The sequence below is a fragment of the Triticum dicoccoides genome, chromosome 2B (assembly GCF_002162155.2).
Source record: "Triticum dicoccoides isolate Atlit2015 ecotype Zavitan chromosome 2B, WEW_v2.0, whole genome shotgun sequence".
Taxonomy (NCBI): Eukaryota; Viridiplantae; Streptophyta; class Magnoliopsida; order Poales; family Poaceae; genus Triticum; species Triticum dicoccoides.
Genome location: NC_041383.1, coordinates 198,158,331 through 198,180,935, shown reverse-complemented (window position 1 = coordinate 198,180,935; position 22,605 = coordinate 198,158,331). Strand labels below are relative to the sequence as shown.

Below are 22,605 nucleotides of genomic sequence, written 5' to 3'. Positions count from 1 at the left end.
TGTTCACTCGACCGGTCAACCTCAGACTCCCCTTCACCAGGGCATCGTTCCTACTCTAGGCCGCTCCCGTATGAGGCCTTGCCATCGCCTTTGCGCCTCGCTGCGCTCGCCTTGACGCCGCCGTCTTCAACTTTGGTGCATGGCAAGTAGTCGGCTCTTCTTGGGAAGGTTAATGAACCATGCACAAGTGCAAGGTGTCCTCTCTCCCCTTGGAAACCAAGTCATTAAGCACCGGACTTCTGTTTACGTGGGCACGTTATAATTTTCAGCAAGCCTTGTCTTTAGGACATGAATATTGTCGCTGCTCTGTTGGATTTTTCTTGGGTGCTGCCACTGGCCAAGACCAATTTGGCTAAAAGTAGGATCCTGCCTTGTCTTTAGATGTGAAGATTTCGATCTATCGAGATCCAGCCAGGGATTCGCTGCCAAACCGCGAGCTTCCCTGGTACTCCGTCCGGTACTTTTTAGTTTGCAAGTATCTCTACTTTGACCAAATTTATAGAAATAAGTACAATATTCACACTGCCAAATCAACACTGTTAGATTCATCATGAAATTTAGTAAGTAGTACTCCCTCTGTTTTTATTTACTCTGCATATTAGAGTAGACTGAAGTCAAACTTCAGAAAGTTTGACCAAGTTTATAAATAAAATAAACATTTACAGTAACAGATCTATATCATATGAAAGTATATTCAATAATGAATCTCGTAGTATGATTTGTTAGTTTATATTTTAATATATTTTTTCTATAAACTTTGTCAAAATTTGATTTTGATCGAAGCTAATATGCGGAGTAAATTAAAAATGGAGGGAGTATATATTTGGTATTGTAGATATTTATATTTTTTAATATAAATTTGGTCAAACTTTGCGAAGTTCGACTTACACAAATCTAATACGCGGAGTAAAATAAAAGGGACCGAATGGAGTACCTATTTAGGTATGCCCTTGTGTGATAACTGAAATGGGGTTTTCCGCTTTTCAGGAGCTGTTGGATAAATTAATTAACAAGTACCCCTAAAAAAGAACTAATTATTCCTGCAAAAAAAAAGAACCAATTAACAAGTTGGCTTGTTGGAAGGCTAAATGGACTGTTGGCCGCCTAACTCTGGTCGGATTTGTGACCTCGGTAATGACGATCTTCCAACTCATATGTATTGATTATAAACCAGATTGAAAAGCTTAGGCTTGCCTTCCTTTGGACTGGTGTTGATCATGTTAGTGTGGGCAAGCGTTTGGTCGTCTGCTCTCCAGTACAATTCGGTGGTTTAGGTATCCCTAACCTGCAGATCCAAGGCAAGGCTCTGAAATTAAGGTGGTTGTGGCAATGTTGCACAGAGCTGGATAAGGATGTGTGTGTGATGTTCAAAGCTTCCACTGCTATCACCTTGGAGATGGCAAGGGGGCTTCTTTCTGGCATGATCACTGGATGCGGGGCTTTGTGGTGGCACCGTGGCACATCGGAGGGAGAGAAATAATAGCATGTTCAACAACCAGGATTTCACTGCATGTGATGTTCCTATATGCAGAGCTGAGAACATGGATAGCGGCTGACTTGAAAGGAGTTGAGTGGATGCCCTATATGCAGAATTGAGAACTTCAGGGAACGAACTGGAACTGCCTCACTATAGATAACCTCCTGATCTCACGAGCCAGATGACCATAGGCTGGAAAGCGCGACCGAAGAATCCGACCAAACCACCACTCGGACCGATCCGCCGGCCAGGGCCTAGGGCGCTGGTAGCGCGCATCAGCAGTTCCACAAAACTGGTCAGCTCACCTTGTTGGTACCAAACCATCGGTAAGCAATGTGCTTACTACTGCAGACATCGAAACAGTAAGGCAGAAGAACCCTCATGTCACACCAGAAGCAAGACAGACAGAGGCGTAATATTAGTTGAAGGCTTTTCAAGCGCAGCAGTACATCTGCACCATATGACGCTATAGGCATTATTACCGTCACTACCACGGCAACAACAAGAACATGCAAAGTTTAAAAAGCTCGCGTACAATAAACTAATAATCCAAAACCTTTTCCCAGCGACTGGTCGGCCCATAGATAACAGTACTAGAAGTTGAGCTGCGCAAGCCTCACTTCGCCTACCCCTCCCTCCTCCAAGATGAAGTAGATTGCACTCCCAGCTTCAGACTACTACTTGTGGATCGAGCGCCGCTGCACATCGGCGCCATCAGCTACCTGCAGGAAGTAGGAACAAATTGTCACACACTCTACATCATTTGAGCATTGCAAGCATGGAAAAACTGAGCTAAATCGATGCAACAACAGAATAACCAAACCACATGAACCTGCACACTGCGCAACAAAAGCACGCCATAGTTTAACAACAAAAGCACGGAACTAAAAAGCATATGACGGATATTGTCTAACATACATCTGATAGATTACACAAAACGATGGAGACCTTCTCTTAGTTCCATATATAATTAGAGTCATTCACTAGTAAAACGTCCAAGGGGAGTTGAGCAATAGACACATGAGCATACAGAGGTGCATGACTCAGGCATTCCTGGGGCACTTGACCTTACAGCAGCTTGTTTCTTTTTAAGTTCCAAGGTGGCATCCTAAATGTACAGTTGAAGAACAAGGACCATGGATAAAGACTTGTGAAAATACTGAACTGAAATAACTGATCCCTGATAACCGGAAAAAAAATAAGCTAAAATCATGTGCCGTGCTTCCATATTTGCATCGAAACAGCTTGAAACCAAAATCTACTTTATATCTTCAAATCCATGGGAGCCGTATCTGCTACTTGCATAAGATTTTATTGACCCAGTAAGTACAATATGGAATTTATATCTTATTAACAAGTTAGGTCAGGCAGTCAAGGGGCATGTTCGGGACATGATTTCAGATGCTAAGAGGGACAACCAATCCCTAACATCATATAAAAAGGTAAGAATGTAGCAAGATATTGGTTAAGAAAACTGCATTCACATCAACAGGAATGTCAATTTTGTAAGCCAGATAGAACATTTTTTTTCTTTTGTCTGTCAGAAGAAATAATTCAGTCCAAGTAAATGGCCAATGCAGCCCATCCATAACCAGGACTAGATAAAAATTCCCTATCACAATGAAACACAGATCTATGAGTTCTCAAATGGAGTAGGACAACATGATAAAAGCAGACCAGGCCTAATATTCTTGACAGATTTATTCTCATGTCCATACAGAACATAACAGGCTCTACAATAATTTTGATACTCGCAAATGCTTTATTTTTGGTTATGTTTCGTTGGCCAGAAGAACAACCAGCTTATAAACGGACAGCCATACAATAACTCACCACTAATAATTTAAGATGAAGCAACCAACATTGAAAGTCTTCCACAAACCTACGTACTGAACTGAACTACTCGTAGATCACATAAAGCTGTTTTACAGTCTAGAGGGCATGCAGCCTTGAGAAAATGGAAGGCACAACCTCCCACAATCCATGGCGCTGCATCATCAAAAATATGGTCTGGGCATGGGTCCGTTAATTATCTTCAGGTAGGGTCACACACCCATGGTGAAAGGTACACATAGTATCTGTCGTGTGACCCTACCTGAAGATTTAGTGCTTTGTGGTGGAAGTAGGAGGCAGAACTCAGCAGGATATAATTAACCATAAAACCACAGCAGCTATATACCACAATCAATCATGTTCTCTAATTGGAAGCTAATAAAGTAATAAGGCTTCTTGGTTATATGGCATGGACAAGTACTGAAAATAAAGTGGCATGTTGCATTAGCAAGAAAAACTCAGCGGCAGAATCATTTAAAACAGACACCTCAATAAATCATTGCCACCTCGTCAGGTAAAGTATCAGAAACAAGGAGTTGATGAGACTTAAAAACAACACCCTTTCTGAATTAAATCCAAAATACAGATCAGAGCAGTCAAACAAACACCGCACCTTCCTTTCACTTGTACTCAAACGATGGTATCGGAGGGCTGGGCGCCTTGAAGCTCTCTAATATCTCCGACATGCCAGCACTGCCGCTGGGCTTCTTCTCCTCCTTGCCGAAGAGGCCGTCAAACCAGCTACCCCCACTGCTTGAGCTCACGACCTCTGCAGGGGACACGACAGGCTGAGGCAGGCCTGGGAAGCCACCTCCTCCTCCCATCGAGATGGCGGCGGCCATGTTGGGATCATCGGCAGGGGGCGACGGGAGCATCTGCGGTGCGAAACGGTTGGCCATGAGGCCGGCGCCCTCTATGAGGGCGAGGAAAAAGCCGCCCACAAGTGCCGAGCGGCAAGAAGCTTTGACGCCCTGCCGCATGGAGAGAAACCCTCCAGTGGCGGCGCCACCTATGATGGAGTTCCAGGGGTCCTCCTTCCGGCGCACGTAGGCTGAGGTGCAGTGGAAGGTGGAAAAGAGGGTGCCCCACACAGCAAAGCTCCCGCCGAGTCGAGGGGCGTTCATGCGAGCGGCCTGCATGCCGCCAGCAATTCGCGCACCATTGGGCGAGTTATGAAGGCCCTTGAGAAAGTAATAGGCAGAACCACCGACAGCACCCATGGCGAAAGCGCTGCCTGCATCATCAATGATGCGGCCTGGGCACGGTTCTCTCTCGAAGAGATCTCTCTCGGAGACAGGAGCCGACATAGTATTAGCTGCGTAACACTATCTGAAGATTCGATGTGTTGTGGTGAACTAAAATCTTCCCGGGGTTCAGAACGATGGTATATATAACACGATCGATCGTCCCTGATATATAAGGAGGTAATAACGCTTCTTGCTGTACACGACATGGACTCATAACCACGGACTTCCTCATCACCAAGTAATAAATAAGCTAAGAGAGAAACCGGATCGAACTGAGAAAACATCTGAAACAGAATCCAAAATACAGATCGGAGAGAAAAACCGCACCTTTTTTTCACTTCAAGTCGAACGATGGTATCGGAGGGCTGGGCGTATCAAAGCTCTCTAATATCTCCGACTTGCCGCCGCTGCCGCTGGGCTTCTTCTCCTCCTCCTTCTTGCCGAAGAGGCCGCCGAACCAACTACCCCCGCCGCTGGAGCTCACGACCTCCACAGGGGGCACGGGTGGCTGGGGCATGCCTGGGAAGCCGCCGACGCCTCCCCCCGCCATCGCGGCGGCCAGGTTGGGGTCGTCGGTGGGGAGCGGCGGGAGGTTCTGCGGCGCGGCGAGGACGCGGTTGAGCATGAGGCCGGCGCCCTCGATGAGCGCGAGGAGGCAGCCGCCCATGAGCGCGGAGCGGCCGGCGGCGCCGGGGCCCTGGCGCATGGAGAGGAAGCCACCCGTGGCGGCGCCGGCGATGATGGAGTTCCAGGGGTCCTCCTTCTGGCGCACGAAGACCATGGTGCAGTCGAAGGCGGAGAAGAGGCCGCCCCAGACGGCGAAGCTCCCGCCGACGCGCGGCGCGTTGAGGCGCACCTGCTGGGCCCCGCCCAGCAGGCGCTCGCCGTTGGGCGAGTTGTAGGTGCCCTTGAGGAAATGGAAGACGGAGCCGCCCACCGCCCCCATCCCGAACGCGCCGCCCACGTCGTCGAGGATGCGGTCCGGGCACGGCTCCCGCGAGGTCTCCGGCGTGCCCATCTTCCTCCTCCTGCTGCGATTCGACGGCGGCGGCGGCGGCGGCGGCGGCGGCGGCGCGGGGAAACCCTAGGTCCCGGGCGGCGGCTGGCGTGGAGAGGAAGAAGAAAGGGGGAGGAGAGATGGAAGGGAGCTCCGTCGAAACGTGGGGGAGGGGGGAGCTTTTTAGCGGTGACTGGATCTTGTGGTTTACGTGTTCCCGTCGAGCGGGGTCCACTGTCAGAGGCCCATTCGTCTGCGTGCTCCCGCAGCTTGCCTTGCGAGGCCCGGAGATATTTTAGGGGAGGCGGCCCGGCACCGTTTTTTCTCGTCCGGGTGTGTGTCACGAACTTGCAAGGCTCCTTCATATTTTTGGGTCCAATGGAATCTCGCTGTTTGGGCCGGGTTTACTGTACTCGTTACATAAAAGTGTTGGAGCTAGAAATAGCTTTTTTTTCTCCTCTAATATAGAGGCCCATAATCTTGTGATTTTATTTTTTTTAGAGAAGAAGGATGAACACCGGCCTCTGCATTTAGGTGATGCATGCATCAACTTTATTAATTATTCACAAAGACCTTACACCTTATGATTTTATTGACATGTCTTAGTCGGCAGAGCGAAATTTATTGAGACTTTGACAGCGTTTCCTATTTAGTACTTTTTTTGAAATTTTTCCTCTTTAGCACTTCAGACGCCGGTTATAGGTCATTTGGCAAACCGGCGCACACCCTTCCCCCCGCGCTAGTCCGGTCCGTTCCACTTTTCTCGGGTTTAATATGCAAAAACATGCGCGGCTGAGATTTGAACCGGCGACCTCCAACTTACGTTTACTAACCAACCAGGCAAATGACACATCATGATAATATATTTCCTTTTATTATTTACTTTCTCCAACCATTTTTTCTTCTACTTTTGTTGTGGGTTTTTTCTGGACCGGTTTTTGGTTTTGGTTTATTGTCTTTCTTTTTTAGTTAATTTTTATTATCTTTTTTCCTTTTTCCTTCTTATTTAAATTTTTCTCACAATGCACAATCTATTAAAATTTGATTAATTTTTTTCAAATCGATGAACTTTATCCAATTTTTTATGAACTTTTAAAAAAAATGATGAAATTGTTTTTCAAAATTGGTGAACTTTTTTCAGATTCAATGAATATTTTTTCAAAATCGGTGAACATTTCTCAAATTTGATGATTTTTTTTCAAAAAAATTATGAAAATTTTCAAATTCGCCAAACTTTTTTTCCAAAATTCATGAACCTTTTCACAAATTTGATGCTTTTTTCCAAATACATGAACTTATTTTTAAATTAATGATTATTTTTAAAATACATAAACTTTTTAGAATTCATGATTTTTTTGTGTTTTTTGTGAATTTTATCGTTTTGTTTGTTAATGCAATTTAGCGAACCAGGGGAAATAAATGTGAAATCTACATGGGTCAGCCCACCAATGTTGGTGCGTGGGCACCAGTGCGCTTCCTTGCCGCCTGAAGCACCAAATAGGAGCTCCCGACTTCGATAATATTTTGTGTAGGGCATTATAAGGGTATCCCAATTAGCGCCCGGCTATGTGAAGATTTCTGGGCATGGCATTTTGAGAAGACTGTAATCTTCATCGGTCATTTGGCTTACTAGATGCTTGCAAAAACAAAGCAGTAGTGGAGGAATGGCTAGAGGGGAGGCTAAGCTCGTCGGCCAGCCATGTGAGCCACTAGAGGAAATCATGGAAGTGTGTGTACCTTCAAAGCCGAAGTTGTTTCTGTGGAGGCTTGCACAACCTTCATTTCTAACACGGGATGTTCTAGCGTAAAGACACATGGCCAAAAGCATTACCCGCGAATTATGTGGCGCAGGAGATTCATGGGGCACTGTGTTATGACGCTGCTAGAAGGAGGGCGAGAGAGGGCCGGCCGGGGGCCTTTTTGCCCACGGCCGGGCAAGAGGAAAGAAATTTCCTTCTTAATTCTTACTTGATTAGATTGATACATCTCCTTTCTTTATATAGAGAGGTTTACTTGACTCCCAAGCAAGGCTTACTTGACCCCTAAGCAAGCGACCCTTATCTCTAATTAACCCTAAGACTAATGGGCCCATTAGGCCCATTACGTACTCTAACACTACACCCCACCTGGACATGCAGCTTGTCCTCGAGCTGCAGCCTAACCAACTTATAACCATGACTCGACGCAACACAAACCTAACACCTAAAAACAAGCCTTTTACATCTCGGCTTGTTTTATTATTCTCAACCTGAAATGGACTGGGACGCTTTACTTTGGACCCCTTAACAAAAAGTGGACACCATCCGCACGTCGGACGTGCACGTGTACAGACACCTGGATCCCATGGACACCACCTGGACAAAAGGAGTGCATGTGTATGACCACCTGGAAGTGGTCGCAAGAGTGACCAGCAGAGGCGCCCTCGCGGCGGCCGGTGGCGGAATGCGGTGGTGCTACACGGTGCGCTGCTATCGGTGACACCATGCCTTCTCTCTGCCGGACGGCTGTTGGTTTGCACCGCACAGGAAAGAGTGGAGGGCTTGAGGAAGTCCTGGATTAGGGGGTATATACTTTGTCCGAACTGTTGGAGCGTGAAGATACAAGACTCAAGACTTCGTTCCGTGTCCGGATGGGACTCTCTTTTGCGTGGAAGACAAGCTTGGCGATCCGGATATCATATTTCCTTCCTTGTAACCGACTCCATGTAAACCCTAGCCCTCTCCGGTGTCTATATAAACCGGAGAGGTTGGTCCTTAGAGGGACGATCACAATCATAATCATCATAGGCTAGCTTCTAGGGTTTAGCCTCTACGATCTCGTGGTAGATCAACTCTTGTACTACTCATATCATCAATATCAATCAAGCAGGAAGTAGGGTTTTACCTCCATCGAGAGGGCCCGAACCTGGGTAAACATTGTGTCCCTTGCCTCCTGTTACCATTAGCCTAAGACGCACAGATCGGGACCCCCTACCCGAGATTCGCCGGTTTTGACACCGACATTGGTGCTTTCATTGAGAGTTCCTCTGTGTCGTCGCTGCAAGGCTTAATGGCTCCTTCAATCGTCAACAACACGGTCCAGGGTGAGACTTTTCTCCCCGGACAGATCTTCGTGTTCGGCGGCTTCGCACTGCGGGCCAATTCGCTTGGCCAGCTGGAGCAGATCGACAGCTACACCCCTGGCCACCAGGTCAGGTTCGGAAACCTAAACTACACGGCAGATATCCGTGGAGACTTGATCTTCAACAGATTCGGGCCTGTGCCGGGAGCGCCGGATAGTCACGATGAGCACGGCTTAGACCTGCTGTCGGGCAATGCTCGGGATATCACCTCTGCAGTAGCCCTGGACCTAAATCCGGAGCAGATTGTGTTGCCCAAGGACGGGTGGATGGACCCCGCCCCGCAGGCCACACACTCATTGGAGGTAGAGCCGAACACAGGCCTCACCCATAAAGAAGCCTGTGACTCCGGACCCCCGGACTCGTATCCAGCTGCGGGTTCCAGTCCGCGCGTTCCTGAGCCTGCCGAACCTGGTTGGGCTCCGGTAATGGAGTTCATCGCTGCGAACATCTTCCAGCACTCGCCCTTGGGCGACGTGCTAAACTCGTTAAAATCTCTCTCTTTGTCAGGAGACTCTTGGCCGAACTATGTCCGGCTCGAGTGGGAAACAGGCGAAGAAGGAATTCGTTGCCCACCCACCACCCACTTCATTGCCACGGTCGATGATTTAACCGATGTGCTTGACTTCGACTCCGAAGACATCGACGGTATGGACGACGACGCATGAGAAGAACAGGAACCACCGCTCACAGGGCGGCGGACAGCCACCTCCTCATATGATATATATATATGATGGACACTCTGAAGGAAACCAATGGCGATGAGGCAACAGAGGATAACCCCTCAGGGAAAAAAGCAAAGCATCAGCGTTGTCAACGCCGCTCCAAGCCCCGCCACAACAATACCGACACAGGAGATGAAAACAATCCGGATGGTGGCAAAGATGAATACAACCCTGATCAGCCTGCCTTCAAGTAGGCCGAACTGGCCACGGTTGGATACTTGGAGAGGAACAACTATATGCCCCCTCCAAAGACGAGGTAAGCCTCGGCGATGCTGAATTCGGCGTGCCTGAGGATCCCGTGGAACAAGTTCGCTTCAAGCGACGACTCATGGCCACTGCAAGGAGCCTGCAAAGGAAGCAACAGCAGCTCAAAGCTGACCAAGATTTGCTCGTGGATAGATGGACCAAGGTCCTGGCCACCAAGGAATACGGAATCGACCGCCCCGACAAAGGGCACACACGGCATTATTCGCTACCTCAACCTAAGAAGCAAAACCTAAGGCACATACCCCGACGTCAACATACCACTACGGTCCAAGATAATATGAAGGATACACGAGGATACATCCTCAAGCCTCGGCGCAATCGTCATAAACATCAAGTCAAGGAAGTTGGTGCCGAATTCAGCGGTCCCCAGCTCGGTCAGCGGAAAAAGAACAGCTCAGGCCCATCCGGCCCAGGCAGCATACTCGATCAACCATGTGAAATTCATGGTACCCCCAGAAGGGCGACCAAGCATACCAATAGAGAGTGCAATATCTTCCAAACAAAACGGCCGATCTTGCGCCGAAAACAATGAAGGAGGTATCGAACAACAAAGGACCAGTCAAACATGGTGAGGAAGATCCCTTCACAGTACAAAAATACGGCCGATCGTCTCTAATCACATCGATCGTCCAGACAACACCAGCCATAGCAATTTTATTGCACTCACCATCTACCCAGTAGCTCGGGGGCTCCATTTTACACGAGCACCCACATGCATAAAACTATAAATAACATCTCCTCAAAGATGCAAGGTGCAAAGGCCAAGTTTTAACTGACCCACCATACTAATGGTTGTGTTCGGATCACCAAAAAAACACCACACCGAAGAATAAGTCTTCGGCATTATACCCTTATATAGTAATTACCGCATACTACCGGGACGAACCACGTTGGCTAGATTCAACGAGGTAGAACATCAGGCTAGCCCCGCGTGACATAGTCACAGTTATGGGCAAGGTCGAAACCCCACCCTTAGAGTGGAAATCATATCGCCACTGGAATAGCGAGTCGTGCTTGTTTATCAAATTTTGATTTGGCAGCCAAACACCCGGACACCAATTGAGGAATCCGAAATACGTTATGGCAAGGTTCAGCCAGGCTCCGCTTAGGCACCCGCGATTCAAGCACAACGGTATATGCAACTGCCTTTAAGCATTTGTCTTTACAGACTAACTTTGGCGCAGAACAGGACTGGCGACGCGGAATCAGCTCAGACGTATAAGGCGGGCAGTCCGGATACACCTCAGATCCACACACAACCCCCTCCAGTCCGGCCACGATAGGTTCCGCCAAAAATACTCCTTTCCATAAGCATACACCGAACTCATATGCATAGACATGTCATTTTACTACAATGCGTAGACTTAAATAACATTTACCGGCCGTCGTTTCTTATCGACGCCTCTTTGTCACAAACGGCACCCACGCCTTGTGTTATGCCCGATTATGCCAGGGGCTTCATAGTACGGCAATAAAGTCCGACCACTTTTTCGGTCGCTCGGCACCCCGAACTTATAGCACTATATGCATCAGCTCCGAATCATGTCTTGGGTCATTAGTTGGGTTTGCCCAGCTCCCATGTTTTGGTACCTTACGTTCCGCCCCATCGGCTAAGGTAGCGCTGGGAGAACTACTGCGATTGTGTCCCGGTTCTTCCGGACGAGCACCTCAGTAGAGAAAGCCGAAAACTGACTGTCATGATACAGCGAGAGCTGGTCAGTTGTTCGAGAGGTTGTAAAATCTTTAAAGATTTATTCCGCATAATGCCATTATAAATGCAAAGTGCGACGAATCGGTCTTCCGATCAGGCGCCGATAGAGCCCCTAGTTCGGCCTTCCAAACACTAGGGGCTACGCCCACCATACTCGAATTGCTATGGCTAAGTGAGAGTGATAAAGCCCTATAGTCTGATTGCCTGGTTCGTGGCGAGGAACACCTCCTTAAAAGGACCCAACAATGGGATAAAGAGTGTTCAGGTATGTCCTGAACACCCCCGTACTTTTTACGTGGGGGCAGAAGCCGGCGACTGGCCAACTCTCAGGATTTCCACACACTAAACAGCCGCACAGGAAGAACAAACGTTCAAACAGATCAGGCAATAAATAATAAAAGTGCCATTATCCCACATTACAAAGAATGGCACGACTGCCTTCAGGGAAATATAATGTCTTTGGTACACTTATCCGCCACAAGGCGGGCTCCTTTTAGTACACCTTCATAGTATAACTCGGGCTTGCGATGCTCCTTACCCTCCGGCTGCCCCTCGGTCATCAGCTTCTCGGCATCAAGCTTCCCCCAATGCACCTTCGCATGGGCAAACGCCATGCGTGCACCCTCTATGCAGACCGATCGCTTAATGACATCAAGCCGAGGGCAAGCGCCAACAATCCGCTTCACGAGTCCGAAGTAACTGCTTGGAATTGGCTCCGCGGGCCACAGCCGGACAATCAAGTCCTTCATGGCTAGTTCGGCCGCCCGGTGCAGTTCGACCAGCTGCTGCAGCTGATCGATAAAGGGCACCGGATAATTCGGCGCCAAATACTGCGACCAGAAATCCCTCTCCGCAGACTTCTTATCCTCGGTCCGGTAGAATTGGGCAACATCTGATATGCTGCGAGGCAGATCCGCAAATGCCCCTGGAGAAGCAAGAATTCAGCTTATCGCTTCGAGTTCCCCCCATTATCATGTAAAAATGTCCTTGAGTACAAAAGGCCTTACCAGCCGCAACCTTCCGGGCCTCCTGAATGTCCCTCAGAGCACCTCGGGCTTCTTCCCAAGCATCCTCTGTGGCTTGGAGAGCTTGGGCGAGTTCGGATTCTTTCCCTACTAGACTCTGCTCCAAGCGCTCGCTTTTCTTCACGGCCTCCAGGAGCTCTCGCTCAGCTTCAATGACCCTGGCCTCGTGCTTCTCACGAAGAGCCTGTTCAGTGGCGGCCTTATCATCGGCTTCGGCCACAACCTTCTTCAGTGCCTCAATTTCGGCACTTGCCCCTAGAGCATACAATGCAGATATCTTAATTAGGCACAACTTCTAATTTGTGCTCTATTTAGCACAAGGTTCCGGCATACCTTGCTTGTCCTCCAACTGCTTCTTCACGTGGCCAAGTTCCCCTTCGGCCCGTTCCAGACGCTGCTTTAGTTCGGACACCTCCGCACTATGAGCGGTGGACGTTCCTGCAGACGCATGTTTTCAAACAAAGGGATACACGTCATTAGCTGAGTCTCCTGCAAAAACAGAAAATTTTGATCCCCTGTTCGGCTCTCTTTCGCCGGACAGTGTATTAGGGGCTACTACTCATATTATGAAATTCCTCAAAGGTTTCTTAGAAAACATACCTCAAAGCCCTTTATAAGACTAAGGCAGGATTCGTTTAGTCCGCTCTCAGCGGACTGAATCTTTTCAATCACCGCGCCCATGAGGGCACGATGTTCATCGATGATAGACGCGCTTCTTAGCGTTTTCGATAGGCCGCCTGGTAGCCCTGCTTGGGCACATGCCACTGGCGGAACAGGCAAGCCCCCCAAAGGCGGCTGCTTACCCGATCGCGGAGCTCCAAAGGTCTCCAGGATTGTGTCCGGCTGGGGTCCGGACTGAAGATCACCCCCGCCATCGACACGCATAGGAGTCGCTGCTCCCGCGTGTCCGTCCCCAAGGATATGCCCCCCTGGTCCAGGTCCCGCTGAGACGACACCTCGGTGTTGCGCCTAGGCTTCGGGGAAGGGGCCTCCGGAGGCGTCTCGCTCGCTAGGGCATCTGAGCTCAGCGAATCCTCCGATGAGGATCGTCCGACGTGGGACCTCGCCGGGCTGTACGAAATATGGCGACAGTTAAAACTACTATACCCAAACAACCCCGGATGCAAATGCGTGTTCGGATTTCATATAGTTACGACTTTTCCAGGGGATGGACCCTGGGATCCCACTCCGGGCTGCTATCAGCAGCCGTGGTGGATGCCTCCGGGAGGGAACCTTTCCCCCTCTTTGGCGATTCGGCCTCCAGGGATGAGGAAGTTGTCCTTTTCTTCCCACCCCCTGCAGGAGGCTCGTCTTCCTCCGCCTCCTCCTCTTCGTCTTCGGAACAAGGATGGTCGCTGGAGTCTTCGGATTTTGCGTCCGAAGCATCGCGGCGACGAAGGCCACTCCAGGTCTTTTTGACCTTCTTGGAGGCCTCTTTCTTTGGCGCCTCGTAAGGCGTTGAGACCAGCATCTTCGTCAGAAGAGGTCCGGCCGGTTCCTCCGGCAGAGGGGCAGGACAATGTATCCGCTCCACCTTTTTTATCCAACCCTGGGGTTATGATAAAGCATGATAAAAGTGTCTCCCTCAGGACATGCCAACTGAAGCATGGATGGACAGAGCATAGCAGTAACTTACCCTACTTGCAGAATGGGACAATTGATACCCACGGTCCTCAGTGGAGTTCGGCCATGATTTGCCGGACTTAAAGAGCACCTTCCAGATATCCTTGTGGGAGGAACCATAGAGCTCTCGAAGGGTCTGGTGCTCGGTTGGGTCGTATTCCCACAAATTGCAGGCTCGACGCTGGCAAGGGAGAACCAGGCAAGCTAACATCACCTGGTCTACGTCGACCAGTTTGACGTCCTTGTCGACCACACTCTGGACGCGCGTCTGGAGCAGTGACAACTCATCGGACGAGGACCAGTTCAGGCCCTTCTCGGGCCAGGACGTGAGCTGCAGTGGGGCTCCGGATCTGAACTCAGGAGCCGCAGCCCACTTTTTGCCGCGCGGTTCGGTTATATAGAACCACTGCTGCTGCCACTCCTTGACAGAGTCATTGAAGGCGCCCGTCGGCCATATAACCTTGGGCATCTTGCTCACCATGGCACCGCTGCACTCGGCGTGCTCGTCACTCACCGCCTTGGGCTTTACATTGAAAATCTTCAGCCATAGGCCGAAGTTAGGCGAAATTCGGAGAAAAGCCTCACACACGACGATGAACATCGAGATATTAAGGAAAGAATTGGGGGATAGATCATGAAAGTCAATCCCGTAATAATACATGATACCGTGAACAAATGGGTGAAGGGGAAACCCAAGCCTACGGACAAAATGAGGAAGAAACACGACCCTCTCGTGGGGCTCCGGAGTAGGGACGATCTGTCCCGCCGGCGGAAGACGGTGGCTGATCTTTTTGGCCAGGTACCCGGCCTCTCGAAGCCTCTTGATATCCTTCTCCTGGACGGCAGAGGCCATCCATTTGCCTCCTGCTCCAGATCCGAACATCTTCGGAGAACCTCTCTTCGGTGGAGAAGAAGAGTGCTTGGGCGCTAGGGCTCGATCAGAGGGGAATGGTTTAGCAGGGGCGAAAGGCCTGGGTAGAGTGGGAGAGATCTTATCTCTTTATAGGGGCGGTAAAGCTTTTTGTGCCTCCCCACTTGCCTGGTGGAACCCGCTCGTTCCACTCACCGTAATTAGCGGTGCGTTTGGGTTACCCGTACCCGTATTGATGAGAATCCCGCAATAAGGGGACACGATCTCTGCTTCGGCAAGACATGTAGAGGAAACGGCCTCGCGATATGCGCTGAGGCTGGTTGTGGAAAAAACGGTTCGAATAATGACTCGACCGTAGTATCATGTCACTTTGTCTAAAGTTGTCAGCAGGTTATATTTGTGAAATATCATTCTCTCTATGGTGGTGTATGAGGATCATCTTGCAGATCCGGACACGGTCTAAGTGTTCGATAATTATTTTGGAGTATTCGGAGATGGAACCCGCCTTGCAATGCCGAAGATAAAACTGTGCGCCAGACTCATCGTCATTGAAGCCTGGTTCAGGGGCTACTGAGGGAGTCCCGGATTAGGGGGTATCCGGACCAGCCGGACTATATACTTTGTCCGGACTGTTGGAGCATGAAGATACAAGACTCAAGACTCCGTTCCGTGTCTGGATGGGACTCTCCTTTGCGTGGAAGACAAGCTTGGCGATCCGTATATCATATTTCCTTCCTTGTAACCGACTCCATGTAAACCCTAGCCCTCTCCAGTGTCTATATAAACCGGAGAGGTTGGTCCTTAGAGGGACGATCACAATCATAATCATCATAGGCTAGCTTCTAGGGTTTAGCCTCTACGATCTCGTGGTAGATCAACTCTTGTACTACTCATATCATCAATATCAATCAAGCAGGAAGTAGGGTTTTACCTCCATCGAGAGGGCCCGAACCTAGGTAAACATTGTGTCCCTTGCCTCCTGTTACCATTAGCCTAAGACGCACAGATCGGGACCCCCTACCCGAGATCCGCCGGTTTTGGCACCGACAGGGCTTGCGATGGAGAATGACGAGGAGGGGTGCGCCCCCCAACCGCCGATGTCACAGACTTTGAGGTCGTTGCCCGTGGGGAAAACATCATGCCTGCCACCCGTGGGAGAAACCGCATGCCCAAGATCCCCGATGCAGCGGATGAGATCGAGGTCCTTTGCGTAGCGAAGGGCAACTTGGAGGAGCGGCAGCTGTAGACCATGCATCTCCCGCACACGCCGACGCGTTAGGAGGCTGCGCGCAGTAGCCTGCAGCCTCACCACCGCCGACACGTGGCGGGTAGCGATCCAAGACTGAAACAGTGACGACGACGGTGGGGACCGGACTTGGTGAAGCGGGACTCCCGTCGGTGCGGTCGATGCGGGACCGGAGCTGACCGGCGGTGGCTGCTGCAGCTGCAGCGGCTGCTGCGGTGGCGCACCAGGCAGCGGCAGACCACCATGCGGCGCCTCGCACTACAGCCGACACGCGGGGAGCAACTGCGGGTCACTGTCGCTAATGGCGACCGTCGACGTTGCCATGGTCTCGCCCGCAACGTGCCCATCACTATCGGCGACGAGCACTTCACCATCATCTGCGCCGGCATTGACTTGGGCTGCTTTGACTTCATCCTCGGTGTTGACTTCTTGCGGACTCTCAGTCCCATCCTTTGGGACTTCGACGCCCTAACGATGATCTTCTAGCGTCTCGGCCATTGCGTCCGCTGGGAGGGCATTGGGGGCACCCCGGCGACGCCCCCGATACAGCTGGCGGCGGCCACCACCGAGGCCGAGCATCGCTGTTGGACCACCTCCTGCAGCAGCACCGTGATCTCTTTGAGGAGCCACAGGGCCTTCCGCCGGCCCGGGTCTACGACCACCGTATTCACCTCCTTCCAGGCTCGGCCCCGGTGACCATCCGACCCTACCGGTATCCTCAGCTGCAGAAGGATGAGTTGGAGCGGCAGTGTGCACTCATGCTTGCCGCGGGCATCATCCGGATCTCCATGTCGCCATTCACTGCGCCGGTCCTCCTCGTTTGCAAGTCGGACGACACGTGGCGTTTCTGCATCGACTACCGCGCCCTTAATGCTCTCACACTTAAGGACAAGTTCCCTATCCCGGTGGTCGATGAGCTTCTCAATGAGCTGCATGGGGCGCGCTTCTTCACCAAGCTGGATCTCCGGTCGGGGTATCATCAGGTGCGCATGCACCCAGACGACATCGCCAAGACGACGTTTCGGACTCATCACGGCCACTTCGAGTTCTTGGTGATGCCTTTTGTCCTCTCCAACGCCCCGGCTACCTTTCAGGCCTTGATGAACGATGTCCTCCGGCCCTGCTTACGTCGGTTTGTGCTCGTTTTCTTTGATGACATTCTTATCTACAGCGCCTCTTGGGCAGAACACCTCCAGCATGTGGCCATCGTCTTCAACGAGCTTCGGGCGCATCGTCTTCATCTTAAGCGCTCGAAGTGCTCATTCGTGTCGCCTTCTGTCGCTTACCTCGGCCATGTCATCTCGGCCGAGGGGATGGCCATGGACGCCCACAAGGTGGCGGCCGTTGCCGCCTGGCCAATTCCGCAGTCTCCGCGGGCTCTTCGTGGATTTCTGGGCCTTTCGGGGTACTACCGGAAATGCATCCGGGAGTTTGGCCTCATCGCGGCCCCGCTCACGTGCCTTCTCCGTTGGGACGCCTTCTCTTGGGATGAGGAGGCCACCACAGTGTTCGAGGCCCTCAAGGGGGCCCTCACGATGGGTCCCGTCCTGCAGATACCTGATTTCGACCTACCGTTCACTGTCGACTACGACGCCTCCGTTGCGGGATCCGGTGCGGTCCTTCATCAGGGTGATGGACCCCTCACCTTCTTTAGCCGGCCCTTTGCCGCCCGCCATCTTAAGCTGGCGGCCTATGAGCGCAAGCTCATTGGCTTGGTACAAGCGGCCCTATCTTTGGGGTCGATCCTTCCGGATCCGTACGGACCACTACAGCCTCAAGTTCATGCTGGATCAGAGGTTCTCGACCGTGCCGCAGCACCAATGGATCAGTAACTCTTCGGGTTTGACTTCACTGTCGAGTACCGTCCGAGTCACCTTAACACCATCGCCGATGCCCTGTCTCGGCGTGACGCCGACGTGGACGACGGTGCGACTTAGGGGGCGACCTTCTGCATCATCACCGGGCCCTCCTTCGCCCTCTTCACCAACATCCGACGGGCGATAGCAGCCGTGGCCGACGCACTCCTCCTTCAGCAGCAGCTAGCTACGGGGGAGTTGGATGAGCCGTGGCGCCTCGCCGACGGGTTGCTCCTCCATGGGCGCCGGGTCTTGCTACATCTTGAGCTTGCGTTGGTTTTCCTTGAAGAGGAAAGGGTGATGCAGCAATAGTAGCGTAAGTATTTCCCTCAGTTTTGAGAACCAAGGTATCAATCCAGTAGGAGGCTCCTCAAAAGTCCCACGCACCTACACAAACAAACAAAGAACTCGCAACCAATGCAATAAAGGGGTTGTCAATCCCTTCACGGCCACTTGCGAAAGTGAGATCTAATAGAGATAGTATGATAAGATAAATATATTTTTGGTATTTTATAATATAGATGCAACAAGTAAAGATGCAAATAAAAGTAGATTAGAAGCAAATATGATAAGAGATAGACCCGGGGGCCATAAGTTTCACTAGAGGCTTCTCTCGAGATAGCATAAGTATTACGGTGGGTGAACAAATTACTGTCGAGCAATTGATAGAAAAGCGAATAATTATGAGATTATCTAGGCATGATCATGTATATAGACATCACATCCGAAACAAGTAGACAAACTCCTGCCTACATCTACCACTATTACTCCACACATCGACCGACTCCTGCCTGCATCTAGAGTATTAAGTTCATAAGAACAGAGTAACGCCTTAAGCAAGATGACATGATGTAGAGGGATAAACTCATGCAATATGATATAAACCCCATCTTTTTATCCTCGATGGCAACAATACAATACGTGCCTTGCAACCCTGCTGTCACTGGGTAAGGACACCGCAAGATTGAACCCAAAGCTAAGCACTTCTCCCATGGCAAGAAAGATCAATCTAGTAGGCCAAACCAAACTGATAATTCGAAGAGACTTGCAAAGATAACTCAATTATACATAAAAGAATTCAGAGAAGATTCAAATATTTCTCATAGATAAACTTGATCATAAACCCACAATTCATCGGATCTCGACAAACACACCGCAAAAAGAGTTTACATCGAATAGATCTCCACAAGAGAGGGGAGAACATTGTATTGAGATCCAAAAAGAGAGAAGAAGCAATCTAGCTAATAACTATGGACCCGAATGTCTATGGTAAACTACTCACAACTCATCGGAGGGGCTATGGTGTTGATGTAGAAGCCCTCCGTGGTCGATTCCGCCTCTGGTGGAGCGCCGGCGAAGGCTCCAAGATGGGATCTCGCGGATACAGAAGGTTACTGCGGTGGAAATTGTGTTTCGTTGGCTCCCTGGATGTTTTCGGGGTACGTAGGCTTATATAGGAGGAGGAAGTACGTCGGTGGCTGCCAGAGGGGCCCACGAGACAGGGGACGCGCCCTATGGGGTGGCGCCCTTCTATCTCGTGGAGGCCTCGGCTGCTTCTTGACTTGCACTCCAAGTCCTCTGGATCACGTTCGTTCCAAAAATCACGCTCCTGAAGGTTTCATTCCGTTTGGACTCCGTTTGATATTCCTTTTCTTCGAAATACTGAATAGGCAAAAAAAACAGCAATACAGGCTGGGCCTCCGATTAGTAGGTTAGTCCCAAAAATAATATAAATGTGTAAAATAAAGCCCATAAACATCCAAAAGGGGTAATATAATAGCATGGAACAATCAAAAATTATAGATACGTTGGAGATGTATCAAGCATCCCCAAGCTTAATTCCTGCTCGTCCTCGAGTAGGTAAATGATAGAAAAGAAACTTTTGATGTGGAATGCTACCTAGCATAATTCTCAATGTAATTTTTTTTATTGTGGCATGAATGTTCAGATCCAAATGATACAAAATAAAAGTTCATATTAACATGAAAATGGTGATACTTCAAGCATACTAATCAAAGTAATCATGTCTTCTCAAAATAACATGGCCAAAGAAAGTTATCCCTACAAAATCATATAGTCTGACTGTTGCTCTATCTTCATCACACAAAGTATTTAATCATGCACAACCCTGATGACAAGCCAAGAAATTGTTTCATACTTTAATAATCTCAAACTCTTTCAACTTTCACGCAATACATGAGCATGAGCCATGGACATAGCACTATATGTGGTGTAGAATGGTGGTTGTGGAGAAGACAAAAAAGAGAAGATAGTCTCACATCAACTAGGCGTATCAACGGGCTATGGAGATGCCCATTAATATATATCAATGTGAGTGAGTAGGGATTGCCATGCAACGGATGCACTAGAGCTATAAATATATGAAAGCTCAACAAAAGAAACTAAGTGGGTGTGCATCCAACTCGCTTGCTCACGAAGACCTAGGGCACTTTTGAGGAAGCCCATCATTGGAATATACAAGCCAAGCTCTATAATGAAAAATTCCCACTAGTATATGAAAGTGACAACATATGAGACTCTCTATCATGAAGAACATGGTGCTATTTTGAAGCACAAGTGTGGAAAAAGAGATAGTAGCATTGTCCCTTCTCTCTTTTTCTCTCATTTTTTCTTTTCTTTTTTTCTTTCTTTTTTTTCTTTGGCCTTTCCTTTTTTTCTTTTTGGCCTTTTTTCTTTCTTTCTTTTTTTTCTTTTTGTAAAGTCCGAAGTCTCATCCCGACTTGTGGGGGAATCATAGTCTTCATCATCCTTTCCTCACTAGGACAATAATAATGAAGATCATCACACTTTTATGGATTTACAACTCAAGAATTACAACTCAAAGCTAGAACAAGATATGACTCTATACAGTACAAAAAAAGGACACATCCGTGACATTTTGGGCCAAACGAATTTTTTTTCTGTCATACATATGACACTTCTATGACGATAATTGTGACAAAACCCGGTATCATCATAGATGTGGTGGGCTCCTACTTCTATGACAAAAAATCATGACAGAAAATGGGCTTTTCGTCCTGAGCGGGCCAGAGACACAGCTGCTTGACATTCTTTGGGCCGTCCATGAAGGAAAAAACCATGGTAGAAGCGAGGAGGAGGAAAATTTCAGGGAGTTGCCGGTTACGGTGGGAGGTCGGGGCCGAGCGATGCGCGTTTCTGTCGTACACGTACGCGCGTGTGTGCGAGGCGTTGGCTCTAACTGAACCCGAGCGAGGCGTTGGGCTCTAACTAAACCCGATCGATTGCACTGCAGGCTATGCGTTACTGAAACCGAGCAATCGATCGATGGCTGTTAACTGAACCCGATCGAGCGATTCCTTCGCTACTGCTGCTAACTGAAGCCGATCGATGCTGCCTTTGGGATGAACAGTGAGCGTTGCGGGGGGGTTTGGATGAACAGTGAGCGGTGGCGTTGCCTCTGGATGAACAGGACCCCGTGGTGTGGTGGAGGTCTGGATGAACAGTAGACGGTGGAGGGGTGCCCGTGGAGGGGTGGTTGAACAAGACCCCGTGGTGTGGAGGGCTGGATGAACAGTAGACGGTGGAGGGGTTGCTGAACAGTAGCCGGTGGAGTAGCGCGCGGTGGAGGCTGGATGAACAGGAGCCCGTGGAGGCTAGAGGAGGTCGACGGTAGCCCATGGAGGCTGGAGGAGGTCGACGGTGGAGATGAACAGTATCCCGTGGAGTCCCGTTTTGCGGTACGTCACACCCCTCCCGATGAACAGGACCCCCGTTTCGATCGTAGCGCTCCAACACAAGTCCATTTCGTCCATTTTGCGATACGCCACACCCCTCCCGATCAACAGGACCCCCGTTTAGACTGTAGGAGGTCCGTTTTGTCCGTTTTGCGGTACGCCACACCCCTCCCGATGAACAGGATCCCGTTCCGAACATGGACGGTCGAACACAAGGCCGTTTCCTCCGTTATGCGGTACGCCAGGCCTCGTTTCCATCGCCTGTTCCGTCCAAGCCCTCCCGATGAACACGACCACGCATTCCGTTCTGACCCAGCCGGTTGGCTCTCACGCGTTCCGTTGCCTCCCAATGAACACGACGCATTTCGTTGCCTCCCCATGAACACGACGCATTCCGTTGCCTCCCCATGAACACGACGAGGATGCTGTTTCTCCGTTCCGACCCATCCATGTACACGAGCCCTGGCCGTACGTATGCGCGAGTAGGCGTTCGAGACCCCGCCTGTATGTACACATACGTGGCCATATTTTCTTTCTTGCACCCTGACCGCTGTACGTACGTGTACATGCTATGTGCGCGCCTCTACTACGACACGTGCGCACCTCTACATCCACCAGTATATATGTACGTACACGTTCGCGACCAGAATGACAACGCTATGTACGCTTCGACCAGGTGGGTCCCGACTGTCAGGCACTTCCTTGTGTGCGAAGATGTAGCTGGTGGGTCCCAGCAATCAGGGGGGCGAATCGTTTTTTTTTGCCCAGACGCACTTCCTTGCGTGCGAAGATGTAGCTGGTGGGTCCCAGCAGTCAGGGGGGCGAATCGTTTTTTTGCCCAGACGCACTTCCTTGCGTGCGAAGGTGTAGCTGGTGGGTCCCAGCAATCGGGG

General features: G+C 50.1%; 2 protein-coding genes across 2 annotated transcripts; both read right to left on the bottom strand.

Annotated features, from left to right (window-relative positions):
* Positions 1–1,840: 1,840 nt before the first annotated feature.
* Positions 1,841–5,699, bottom strand: LOC119363036 (mitochondrial import inner membrane translocase subunit TIM17-2-like). The gene is made up of 2 exons (XM_037628339.1): positions 4,885–5,699; positions 1,841–2,199 (listed from the first exon to the last, which is right to left on the bottom strand). The coding sequence occupies exon 1, from the start codon at positions 5,573–5,575 to the stop codon at positions 4,892–4,894; it is 684 nt and encodes a 227-aa protein (XP_037484236.1). The 5' UTR covers positions 5,576–5,699; the 3' UTR covers positions 1,841–2,199; positions 4,885–4,891.
* On the bottom strand, positions 2,206–4,871 carry LOC119363035 (mitochondrial import inner membrane translocase subunit TIM17-2-like). The gene has a single exon (XM_037628338.1). The coding sequence runs from the start codon at positions 4,615–4,617 to the stop codon at positions 3,931–3,933; it is 687 nt and encodes a 228-aa protein (XP_037484235.1). The 5' UTR covers positions 4,618–4,871; the 3' UTR covers positions 2,206–3,930.
* Positions 5,700–22,605: the final 16,906 nt, after the last annotated feature.

Coding starts and splice junctions, on each gene's coding strand:
- LOC119363036 (XM_037628339.1), bottom strand. CDS start 5,575: ATGGGCACGCCGGAGACCTCGCGGGAGCCGTGCCCGGACCGCATCCTC.
- LOC119363035 (XM_037628338.1), bottom strand. CDS start 4,617: ATGTCGGCTCCTGTCTCCGAGAGAGATCTCTTCGAGAGAGAACCGTGC.